This window comes from Podarcis filfolensis, assembly GCF_964270895.1.
Source record: "Podarcis filfolensis genome assembly, chromosome: 11".
NCBI lineage: Eukaryota > Metazoa > Chordata > Lepidosauria > Squamata > Lacertidae > Podarcis > Podarcis filfolensis.
The window spans coordinates 56,457,827-56,470,569 of NC_139613.1; the positions used below are offsets into that span (position 1 = coordinate 56,457,827).

Genomic DNA, 12,743 nt, shown 5'->3' on the forward strand with positions numbered 1-12,743 from the left:
CAAGCACTTCCCCAATTCCACCTTATTCTCCCATCTGTTCTGCTGCCAGTTTCCTACCACAATAGTGGTTGTTGCCAGCTCAAAGGTGGGTGGGTGTAGAGAGAGAGAGTCAGAAATAAGCCTTGCCTCATCCGACAAGTGGAACTGTGCTTCCCTCTTCTGTTGTAGTTCCTGGAGTCAATTGAACTTTTCAGGTCAGTCTTAAGTGCTTTCGAAAATCCTCACAACTCCAGCTTGTGTACAAAAGTTACATAGCATATGACTAAAATGTCTTTTATTTTGTGCTCTTCACAAGGGGGGGGGGGGGAGCCAATGCATAAAATTCTACTTCTTAATCAAAGAGAAATTGTAGGAGAGATGTCTTTGTTTTGAGATGGTATTGTAGTGCAGGAACCAACTTGGTACAATTAACAATTCAAGTTTTTAATATATTCTTCGATTTCAGATACAATTTCTGAAGCGGACTTTTCTAAACTGACAGTAAGAGACTTTTCTGGGGGTGATGGAGGTTCGAGAGTATCAAACTGAGACTGGAGTAGAGCAGGTGGCATAAAATGTCCCTTTCTTTTCTCCAGCCGTTTAGCAATTAGGCTCATAGGGCCGGCTAAGTGGACAAAAAGGATATTTAGTGATGGTGGTGCCTCATGTTCCTCTAGGTGACCACGGTCGCCACCAGACCCTCCGTTCTCCAAAATGCATCTATACATTTTTTTCAGGGCTGAGCAGGCTAAAATTGCATTCTGTCCTGATGCTTGTTCCCTACAAAAAGGGGAAAAAAATATTATTACTTGCACACCTCAGGAAAATATTATGCACATAGTGATTAAGCTTCCTTAGGACAGAGTTTAAGGAACAGCCTACCTAGTTTGTACTACCTTCAAACATATAGTATTTCTGAATTCTCGCTCATGCAAAAAGCCCCCTGCATGTAGAAAGGAAGCTAGGGTAGAGTATAGTAGTTTTTCCACAAGCAAAAATAGTGACATGGGGGAGCATTTAGTCATGTATTCCCCCCTCACATACACAAGTGGTATCATCCCCATTAGGGCTATGTTGTGTTGTCCTTCCTGCAATTAAGCCATTTACTGTCAGTTTGCTAGATTACACAAAAAGTTAAAAAGGTAAAGGGACCCCTGACCATTAGGTCCAGTTGTGACCGACTCTGGGGTTGTGGCACTCATCTCGCTTTACTGGCCGAGGGAGCCGGCATACAGCTTCCGGGCCATGTGGCCAGCATGACGAAGCTGCTTCTGGCGAACCAGAGCAGCGCACGGAAACGCCGTTTACCTTCCCGCTGGAGTGGTCCCTATTTATCTACTTGCACTTTGACGTGCTTTCGAACTGCTAGGTTGGCAGGAGCAGGGACCGAGCAACGGGAGCTCACCCCATTGTGGGGATTCAAACCTCCGACCTTCTGATCAGCAAGTCCTAGGCTCTGTGGTTTAACCCACAGCGCCACCCGCGTCCCATACACAAAAAGTTACGGCAAAACTAAGCTTTGATTCCAGCTCTCCAAGACCTCTAGCAGGGCTGGGGAACCTTGGTTCTCCAGCTGTTGTTGGATCAGAACGTCCCTCATCAATGGCTGTGCTGGGTGGGACTGATGTGAATTGGAGGCCAACAACATTCGAAGGCCCAGAGGTTCCTTGTCTATAGTCCTACCTACTGGCTTTCTAATAGTTTGCTCTCACTATAAGCTCTCACTATAAGCGGTTAATGTGTGTTACAGAAATCTGTCTTGCTAGTCATGGAAGCAGAGCTAAGTAAGGCATTTAAGACTGAGCTCTTGACTACTGGAAATCCTACTCAGCTATATAGTCTGAGGGGCTAGAAATCTTTCTTTCAACAAAACTTAATGAGCTCCATACTCAAGCAGCAGTTTTTGGCAATTGTGTGGGTTCTACAGCAGAATGCACAACACTGGTTTCAAGTTTCAGTCACTTTCATACCTCATTAATATGTCATGCAGGTGGCAAAGCCATGGGATTCTGTCCTAAGAAACAAGACAGACAAAACAGACAGGCTCAAGCAAATTCTGCCATTTTACCTGAAATAATAACGCCTGATACTCTCAGGTTTTCTGCCAGAAGTACATCATAGCCTCTTCATATTTACAGCAATCACAAATCATCATCAGCATAGCCACATCTGCTTCAATATGAATCTTTAGTGAGGGATTAACTTCTGCCTGCTAGTTCACTTGGCTCAAATGAGTATGGCAAATACAATCAAAATGATTGATCAGCTTCTCAACGTAATCCAATTTAAGCTTTATATTGCCTGCAGATTTCTTTGTAACTGCTCAGCATTAAAGCTTCACCTTTCTGTCTAGCTTGTGTTAAGACAAGTTTTATAAATGACAGCTCAAAAGTCTGCCAGGCTGGGAAGGAGGTGGGAGACTGTTCATTCACTATGAAGCACACTCCTGTCTTCCAGGCGGCTTTCACAGTTTCATGCCACCAGTTCATTCATCAGAAAGCATCTGCTTCCTTCACCGGCATAAGCTTCGTAGTGTTGGCAAAGGCCAGTAAAGAGACACCTATAAAAGGTGTTCTTAGGTGTATCCTATGAACTGTTATTTTGAGGGTGATACTGCTCCTTGCGGTGACATCCTTAGTAAATCTTGAGTTTAGCCATGTGAAAATTGTATAGTAGTGTGCACATGAGCTATGCTGGATGTAGCATAATCGTTTCATCCACTTACACAAGGTAGCTATTTCCGTATACAGTATTAAGAAAATTGTTGCATTTTTACGTGTTATAAAAATGATTGCAAAGGTGTAAGTGGAGTCTGATTTTAGCCAGCCACATTCCAAAACAGTGGCTGATATTCATAAGTTCAGTTTCCTTTAAAAAGTTGCTTGTGCTGGTATGTTATATAATATTTTTAGTTGATTTTCACTGACAGTTCCTGTTAACTTGTGTATGTCGTTGAAAAAGTGCAGGCACTAACTGATAAAAAGTGGAAGGAAGGAAGATCCACTGTGATGGATCTTTCTAGTTATTTCTAGTTGGTAAAAGTATCCTGCAAAGAGGGCAATTCACAGACAGTGTCTAGCAGTGTGGTCAAAACGGCTTCAAAGGAATTAAACCCAAAGAAGTAAGATTTATAGACCATGCCTTTGGAAACAGCTTCAGTGAGAACATTTTTACTTCACTGGGTTTGCACTTGTGTAATAAGTGGGTGTTTTTGTCTGCTGTCACAGCTCATCCAACCAAAGCAAGGCTGCAATCCTATTCACTAGGGGTAGCCAATGTGACTACAACTTCCACCATCCCTGATCATTGACCATGCATCATCTGGAGGGCATCACACTGGCTACTCCTGCTATACACACCTGGGGAAGTAATCACCACTTGTTTCTGAGTTAAATGTGCATAAGATTATGCTGTCAATAAATTTTAAAATCGTACTGATTACAATGACAGAGTTAAACATATGCAATTATTGCACTGCTAGAAGTTAAGAATTTTTATAACCAACTAAATCACTGCACATGCGGAACAATTTCCACAACTTCAGTGAAACTTGCCTTCCCTCTACTTCCTCTGTGCACCCCCACAAATCTCTGCGTTTCCCCTAGCCCCCCAAAGCAGATTGGGGAGGGGTGTGGGTGGCGTGCAAGGGCAGGAGAATGTGGCTCGTGGAAGTCATTTCACGTGTACAGCAATTTAGCTGGATGCAACCCAGAGTTGTGTAAGATGAAAAACACGGCTCACCTATTCAAATGTAGCCAGGATGTTTACTCAGAAGTAAGTCTCCCTGTGTTCAGTGGAGCTCATTTCCAAGTTAAGTGTGCACAGGATTGCAGCCTCAATTCAACAGACAAAAGAAAAAGAGAGTTCTTGGTCTACTGGCACAGCAGCAATCTATCAGAGCCCAAGTAACCTGCAGATTATGGTTGACTGGGATGTGGGAGGCATACAGAGACTTCCTGTTCCCCCTAATTGTAAACACTTTGCTTGTTCACAGGCAGCTGTCTATAGATGCTGTATTCATGGTGCATAGTGAGTGACGGTTACATGAAAAAGGACAATGGTGTGTGCGCATGTGTCCATGCAGCTACTCTGCAATCCATTTAACTGGGTTTACTGTTTCAAAGAGTTCTTTGGCTTCTGGAATATATGCCATACCTGGTCATTCAGAGGTATTCCTGCTGCCATTTTCTTTCTGTTCTCTTCTGGATGATAGTCGTCGCCATCATAGAATTTCCATCCGAGCTAAATAGGAATTATAATTAGGGATTACTTCATCTTAGTTTTGCAGCAACAAATCTTAGCAAATACACAATAAGGATTACACAATCCTTATGTCACAAAACAAGTCACCATTTATATTGGCCTTTCTCAACGTTAGGTCTCTGGAGGTTGTAGGACTCCTATCATCCCTGACCGCTGGTCCTGCTAGCGAGGGATGACGGGAGCTGTATTCCAACAACATCTGGGAGACCCAGGTTGAGAGAGGCTGATTTACAGTCCTGGATAAAGAGAGTGCACATTCCATTCCAGGCAACCTCCCAGGGTGGGCAGGGCTAGAGGCGGAAAAGGGTGGAGCAGCTGATGTAAATTATGCCTTTGCACAGTCGGCTGGTTTGTATGCACACACTCACAGCCCTCTCTGCATATCCAGGCAGCGTTACAGGGCATATTCCAGCCAGGCCAAAACATTCAAGGAGAGTGGAGTGGCTGGGGAAAGGGAGTGCCTTGCAGGGAGTCCCAAGGGTCAGGCAGAAGCCTGGGGGGCTGTCCTTTGCCCCTGGGTCTGAGGTCCTTCACCCCTTCATAAACACTTGGAAAGTGCAGCAACAGACAATGAACCCATGTATGAAAATTAATATATCAACGGTACCTTATCTCCCAGCTGGGAGCCCACAGTTGATCTGTAAAACAACACGGAGAAGTGTAAATTCTGTATCTGGAGAATAAATTCACTAGATAAAATCAACAGTCAATTCTATCTGTTATCCTGCCTATAAGTGCCAGAGGACTATTATAAATCTAAAGTGGAAACTCTCAAGTGGGAGAATTATGTTGGTTATCTGGAGATAAACGTATCAGATATAAGTTACAAATGAGTAATATATGTAAGTGGGTGACTCACAGAACCTTCACTTCAATCAGCCTAACTGAAGTTACTATTCTAAACAAATGCAAATGTCCCAGCTGAAACAGAAATGAGTGTAAAATGCAAATTATTATTATTATTTAATAAAGTTGTATACAGCCCTATAACCATAGATCTCAGGGCAGTTCACACGATGCTGGCAGAATATAGGAGCTGGCCAGGTCTCCTCATAAGGCACCGGAATCATCTTGCTCCCCATTCCTGAGGGAGAAGAAGAATGAACTAGTCCTGAGATGTGCTACTTGTGAGGTCTGGAGAGAGCTAGAAACACAGAAATGGCAGTAGCAGTGAAAAGCTGAGCTGATACAAAGTTTGTGAAAGTCATGGGTGGGATGCTAGAATGCAGAAAATACAACAGAAATAATTCATCATAAAGCAAGGTATTTGCATCTACCGCAGTGCTATTTTTCTAGAAAAAGAGGTGCTGGAACTCACCATGAATGCCTCCTTCGTTCTCTTATAATGGCAATGGTGCCAGAACTGAGTTCTGGTAAGTTTCCCCTGAAAAAAACCCCTTCAGCTAGGCAACTCATGTTCAAGTTGCAGGCCTGGGAAGCTTTCTGTCCATGTAGCAATGTTTGAAATGTAAAGGCCGTGATTGCTAAACAAGGTCAATGAGCCACATTTGGCTCTCCAAAAGGTTTTTTAGGTTCCCCCCAAAAGTCATATTTTAAATTAAATTTATTTATCACTCTTGCCAGTCGCCAGCTGTGATGCCATGATCCCCCCCCATATTTTTTTGCCTCTCTGCCCCCACCACTCCCAGCATGAGAGATGTACAATCATGGCTGATCTGTGGAACAAAGAAGCCCGTAATTGTAATCTTGACTCTACCACAACCTCTCCAGGTGGCCTTAAAACAAGCCGTATGTTTCCAACCTCAGCCCCTATCTATATCATGGGGAAAATAAGAGTGACCGACGTCACAAGGTTCTTGTAAGGCACACTGACATAATTTCTGTGAAGTTCTTCAAACACTCAAAAACACTGAATAGATGCTGTGAATTGTTATTAGAATAGATATCCATCCAACCACTGCAGGTTTGTGAGGAAATATTATAAATTGCAGCACCTCTGGTAAACTTCAAAGTCTCCACCCCTTTTCCCTCTCCCCGCCACCCAAAAGCAGCAGCCTGTCTTTCTAGTTCATACCACTTTGCATGAGGCTCCCAGCAATGTTTTCAACCGTAACAAACTGATTTCAATTTTCTCATTGCTGAAGCACAGAAAGAATAATGTACATTGTCACACACAGACCCAAAAGCTGAGACAGGCGAGTCAAGACGCTTCACAGAGAGACTGAACATCTGAAGAGTCTTCAGGCTGAAGTCCTATAAACACACTTGGGAATAAACTCCACTGTAACTAAGGGAGGAAACTATCTAAGGGGGGGAAATGCCTAATATTGGGTGCAATCTAGCCAGTTTTCGGGTTGGTGCTTAATCCTGAACTAAAATAGAGCAGGAGCTAGAGTGCTGGAGAGAGAGGTAACTTGGGTTCAAATTCTGTTGTAGGTGTGAAGCTCACTGGGTAGTCGAGGCCTGTCTTATACCGAGTCAAGCCATCGGTCCATGTAGTTTAGTGCTGTCTGCACTGAGTGGCAATGGCCCTCCAGGGTTCAGACTTCTGTCTTTCAGGGATTGAACCTAGGAGCTTATACTGCACCACAGTCACCGCCCTGAAAACCTCAAAGAATTGTCGTTCTTGGTGTCTGCATTCATGCTTATGGGATCTGCGCTAGAGATTGCTAAAAAATGACACTCTTTCCCAGAAAAGTGAGGTACCCTTGCCTTGGCCAAGTCTGTGTCTCTCAGTTGAACCAAACTCACAGGGATGTTGTAAGGGTAAAAGCAGGAAGGAGACTATGTATTCTGGTGGGAAACAAATGCTAAATACACAAACAAACAATATTGTCTTTTTTGCACTCTTTAGTGAAAACTGATGATTGTATCTGCATCATTGAGGCTGCAACTCTATACACACTTACCTGGGAGCAAGGACCACAGAATTCCCTGATTAGACATGCATAGGGCTGCGCTGCTAAGTGACCAGCACTCTTGGTGTGTGCAAATTGCCACAGATAGAGGATATTGCCTCTGATCTCCTTTAACATGCCCTGTATAAGCCAATCAAAGGTTAGATCTCTGTCCTCGATTCTACATAATGGGAGCTTGAACAATGCAAAGTATCAGTGCTGTTATCAGGTTATGATCATTTATAGTCTTCCTTTTGCTACTGCGGAGAACCGAACTTTTTTGAAGAGGTTGCTGTGTCTTCTGAAGGGGAACACTTAACCTAAGCAATGACATGATTTGTACAATAGGGGTTCTTCCGTCTGTATGTTGAATAGGCTGGTCCTTAAGAATGAATGGGGCAATGCCCCAGCAATGTCAGCCAGCCTCCACCTCCTCCTTACATCCAGCCCAGGGTACAGCACTGCCTGACATCTGGTTTACCTGAATTCTGCTTTAGCTGACATTCCCGCATCGCAGGGGGTTGGACTAAATGACCATTGGGGTCCCTTCCAACTCTACAATTCTATGATTCTTAGTCTCAGCACAGCCTTTGCATAACTCAGCTGGGAGGTGGATGGGTGCAAAATTAGAATTTGTTGGCTCTGCCTGTTATTGGCCAAACTCAGCCTACTGATGGTCTCTCTGCTTTCTGCCCTACCAGCCACCACTATCTATGATAATAATAATAATAATAATAATAATAATAATAATAATAATAATAATAATATATTATTTATACCCCGCCACTCTGGGCGGCTTCCAACAAAATATTAAAATACCGTAATACATCAAACATTAAAAGCTTCCCTAAACAGAGCTGCCTTCAGATGTCTTCTAAAAGTCTGGTAGTTGTTTATCTCTTTGACATCTGGTGGGAGGGCATTCTGCAGAGCAGGCGCCACTACCGAGAAGGCCCTCTGCCTGGTTCCCTGTAACTTGGCTTCTTGCAGTGAGGGAACCGCCAGAAGGCCCTCGGCGCGGGACCTCGGTGTCTGGGTAGTACATATGCTTCAAGATTTGACGAGATCTGTAAAATACTCTGGTTCCATAGCTGTGTAACTGTGAATGGCCATGCCAATAGCCAATGGTTTTCAACACATGAACATGACTGAGGGGAGCTGTATGTTTCGTCTACCCTTTTCTGGTGTATGCTTCAATAGGACTAGCATTGCCCTGCAGAATCAGTACAACACGGAGGATTGCTACAGGGCTTGCATCAACTTTCAGTACTAAAGGTCAACGAAGCAAGTCTCAGTTCCATGCAAGCTTACATTCTCTTCCCACTGAGCCCTGCACTTTATTTTATTCTTTGTGAAGTATTTGGCCAGCCTTGCTTTGAGGAGATCCCAAAACAAACAGCAATTATTCACATTTAGTAAATAACCCTATATATAAAACTGATGTACAAAGAGTTGCTCCTGCGAAGCAACACTCTCTCAACGTGCCATTTGAACAGTACAATTATGGCAAGAAGGCCTATTAAAATACATACTGTCTCTTCCAAAGTAATATTTGGTAATAGGTTATCAGATTAGTTTTGACATGCATGTGTGGGTGTTGAACACGCCCACAAGGGTTTCTTCATGCAGCATGGAATTAAGTTTTCACATCACAAGCTCCCCAACATACTCTGGGGGGAAAGAAAGCTGCTTTAAGTGCACATATCAAAAGCATGCAGATACGCGAGTTCATTTGGTGGTATCTGAGCTCGCTATGGAACGACGACTAGACCTGTGCAATCAAAACATTTTTCACTGTCATTCTAAATACTGTTGTTTTAGCCTGGGATGTTGCCAGCACCACATAATGTGTTTTGCCATCTTGTGCTAGCAAAGCTGGAGGAACACCCAGTTTCCACACACAGATTATCACTATCCATTAATTAACTGATTAAAACAGTGTATTATTGAAATGTAGGTGATAGTTTGAAAATAAGGAGTAAGGACCTTATGATTTCCAGTGGAATCTTACACGTCTACGAAAAAGGTCATTGTGTTCCTTGTGGTTTATTCATAGGAAACTGTGCATAGGATTGCAGGCGCCTTCAGTGGACTACCTAATCAATCCTGCCAGCCTACCATTCCCACTCCTGGAAGAGTATGCATAATTATGACCTGAATCTATAGGTTGCCCTTCAGAGAGTTCTGGGGACCTGATTCTAGATTCATCTCTGCCTCAGAGTAACTCTCAGAACTGCTGGGCACACAGACACTTCACCACAGCAAGGGGAACATGATTGTTGCAGGGCTTACAACAAAATCCCTCCTCCCCACAAATGGCTGCTTGCCACCATTTTTCCTGACCAAGGCTCTGTGGCTTTAACCTGACAGGCAGATGTTCAAGAGGGTATGGCTTCCCTAGCATGGAGCTGCAGCGAGGCAGAAAAGCTGTCATTTTTTGCCTGTCCAGTAACATAGCCTCTGTCAGTATATATTTTAATGGCTCCCCTTAAAAGCCACGGTGCTTGATCTAAACCCACATTGGACATTCCCTAGAGTAAGAATGATTAGAATAGGGTTTGGATTAAACAAAAACAACTTTAGTAGCTACTCTGTTTTAGAAGGGGAGACACTGTGGTCTATGGAAGAACAAACAAGGAGGGGCATTTGGGGAAGAAGCTCATATAGCCTTCCCACACAATGAAGCAACAATAATTGTGAAATGGATTACAATGTCTATGCGAAATACATATGCAAAGAGTGAGGTATGATGTAATGCCGCAGTTAACTGTGTGTAATCCAGGGGCCTTCTGTTTAACTGCAAGACATTTTATGTAAATATATGAGAATTCAGTGCACAAATTTTAATGGGCAGGATTCAGCTAATGAGTCCTGTCCGCCAAAACCCTGCACACAAGGACCTCTGCTTGCACAATGAGGTTTTTTCCTCCCTCGTCCTGCTGTGTTCCCCAAATGTTTTGTGGGATTTCAGGAGAATCCCCAGAACAGCCCACAGGTGGAGAGGAGGGTGGATCATGCCATCCAGGAAGCCAAAACGCTCATCCCGATGGAACCACCAGCCTAGAACAATGTGGAATTCCTCCCTATGCCATTTATTTGGGAAAGGGCAGAACAGCAGCAGTTTTTAGCATGGCTGACAAATCAAGGTATCTGCAACTATATGAATCCAGCTATTTCTTGTGATCACCTTCAAAGCCCCTGCTTCATGTTCCCCTTTCCCCGCAGGTATAGCGAGTGGGCCCAAGAGACAGAGCCTTTTCTGTGGTAGCACCAATACAGTAGAACAGACTGGCAAACATGACTGGATGCCTGGATATATCCTCTGTTCTCCTGCAACCAATGCCCTTGCCAGCACTGGTTTACCATCTACGTCCCCCTCCAACTACAGCAGCATTCATAGCTACAGCCGCAGAATGTGTGCCTTCTTGTCCCTCTCAGTTTGGCTGGGTAATGTGTGGGCTGCTTTGCTCTGGCAGCACTGCTGGGAAAGTGGAGTGAAAATGCTGACATGTTCTTGCAGGAGAGCAGACGGAGAGTCTTGCACCCATTTAAACTAGGTTAATTGTGAGATAAAAGACATGCTGGCGGTCACTACTGCCTGAGCAAGAGAATTGCGGTGGGGAATGGAAGCTGAGCTCATCCAGTGAATTTTCTTGAGGTAAAGTGCTTATGGGGCTGCTGTGAGAGGGGGGGTTTGGGTGGGAGGGCAAAGTACAGAAGACGGCTAAGAATGGAGTTTTTCTCCTCCCATCAAGAAAGCTCTGAAATGAGGCAATAACTGACGCCAATGAGTTTCTGAAGCTGGCTAAAGACAGATATGTTATCTGTTTGCAATTAATATGGAACTGGTTCAGAGTGGATACTTGTGTAATTAATGGCATTTTAAGGTGCTGATTTTTATAGAAAATATCTTTGTACTGCTGTGAATGGCTCTAGAATGATTGACGAAGAGCAGTATAGAAGTAGTTTTAAAAAACAAAACCAGACAAGATTTTAAAGATTTCAAATTGGTAACCTGGCAACTTCCCCAACTCCCGCCAGCTGAGAATGCATAGGCAGTTCTTTCCCACAGTTTGTCAACTCAAATCCTTCTTCCAGGGCAACAGCTGTAATTAAAACATATTCCAAACCGGTTTTTAATCTCCAGCTGGAAAAAAACAATAATTAGCCGGCTCTTCTATTCACACACCTTTGTTTATGTTTTAAATGGCCCCATTCCTGTTACTTCAGAGCAAAAGAAAAGTGAAAAGGACTTTGCTCAGTTAGCAAGCAGGCATTTGACCCCTTTTTCTTTCCTTGCTCATCCACCAGGGACCATTTCCTTCAGCTGCTCATTCCAGAGGGCACAAATCTCCCCGTGCAGGGAACTCACACACGTGTCCTGCGTTGCTGGGCATCCCCTCCAGCGTCAGCTCCTACACGAGCGTGAACCCGGCAAGACAAGGCACGTGAGGACGGGGAACACGGGAGCTTGGTGGCACATTTGTCTCCGCGCCTCGCCTCCTGCGCTTTCAGACTGTTGCAAACCCCCCGGGGCCCTGAAGGCGAAGGTCGGGGAAGGAGTAGTCCGGGAAAGGAGAACCACGCTGTCGACATAGAGAAGACTGAAGAGACCTTTCAGAGCAAGGCTGCGAGAGGGAAGTTCTCGGAGACCCGGATGAGGAGGGAGGCGGCAAAACAAGCCTCTCCTCCTCCTCTCTCCCGCGCCCCTCGCCGCCCCAGCCCCTGCCCCCCCCCCGCGCCCTCTACCTACTTCCCGGAGCCGCTCACTCCCATGACCACCAGCTGCAGCGCCATCACGCCCAGGCGGCTCCACTCCGGCTCCCCGGCCGCCTGCTCTGCTCTGCGCGGCCCCGCCTCGCCGCCTGCCCCGCCCCGCCAACCTGGCTGGCGGCTCCGCGGGCCAAGTGCGCGGGGCGCCGCGCGCGAAACGCGTCCGCTTCGCCCTGGCGGGCTGCGCAAGCAGCGCCTCGGGGGGGGGGGGGGGCGCTCCGCCTGGCTGTTCGTGGCTCCGCTTTCCCGGGGCGCGCGAGGGGGCGTGCATCTTGCCCTTCCTCACAGCAGCCAATGTCTAGGGGTCTGAAATATACTCAGAGTCGCAAAGTGATTTCATGCTCTTTATTCAGCTCATAGTGGTGAGGAGGAATGAATGAATGAAAGTCCCCTCAAAGTATCTGCTTTATATACATTATTTACACAATGGACTGCACATGATTGGCTAATTCCAGAATTCTACTGTAAGCCAATCAGGTTGTGGATTCACTTCTATCTGGAGCATGATTGGGTGGTTCCTGCCAACCAATCATACTGCTGCATTGTTCTAGGACCAATCAGACTGCTGCATTCTGAATCCTATTGTTCTAGGACCAATCAGACTGCTGCCTTTTGGATCCTATTGTTCTAGGACCAATCAGACTGCTGCAGTTTGGATCCTATTCAACTCAGTACATAACAGGGTCCCTTCGGCCGCCCCAATAAAATACTTGATGGATCTGCCCCCTCGAAGTTGATGAGCGTTGCCATTCAAATACAGTAGTGTGTGCGCGCCGCGTCATGTGATCGATTGTGTGGGGCGCGGCTGACCTATCCCCCATATTTTATTCAAGTGGACCTCCCTGCACCCCCTTGAAAGGAAGGATGGCT

At 45.2% G+C, this 12,743-nt stretch overlaps 1 protein-coding gene across 1 annotated transcript; it reads right to left on the reverse strand.

The window, feature by feature from the left end:
- Positions 1-263: 263 nt before the first annotated feature.
- Positions 264-11,973, reverse strand: IDNK (IDNK gluconokinase). The gene is made up of 5 exons (XM_083577222.1): positions 11,854-11,973; positions 4,850-4,880; positions 4,135-4,221; positions 1,950-1,993; positions 264-759 (listed from the first exon to the last, which is right to left on the reverse strand). Exons 1-5 carry the CDS (start codon positions 11,895-11,897, stop codon positions 408-410), a joined length of 558 nt encoding a protein of 185 aa, XP_083433348.1. The 5' UTR covers positions 11,898-11,973; the 3' UTR covers positions 264-407.
- Between the last annotated feature and the right edge of the window lie 770 nt (positions 11,974-12,743).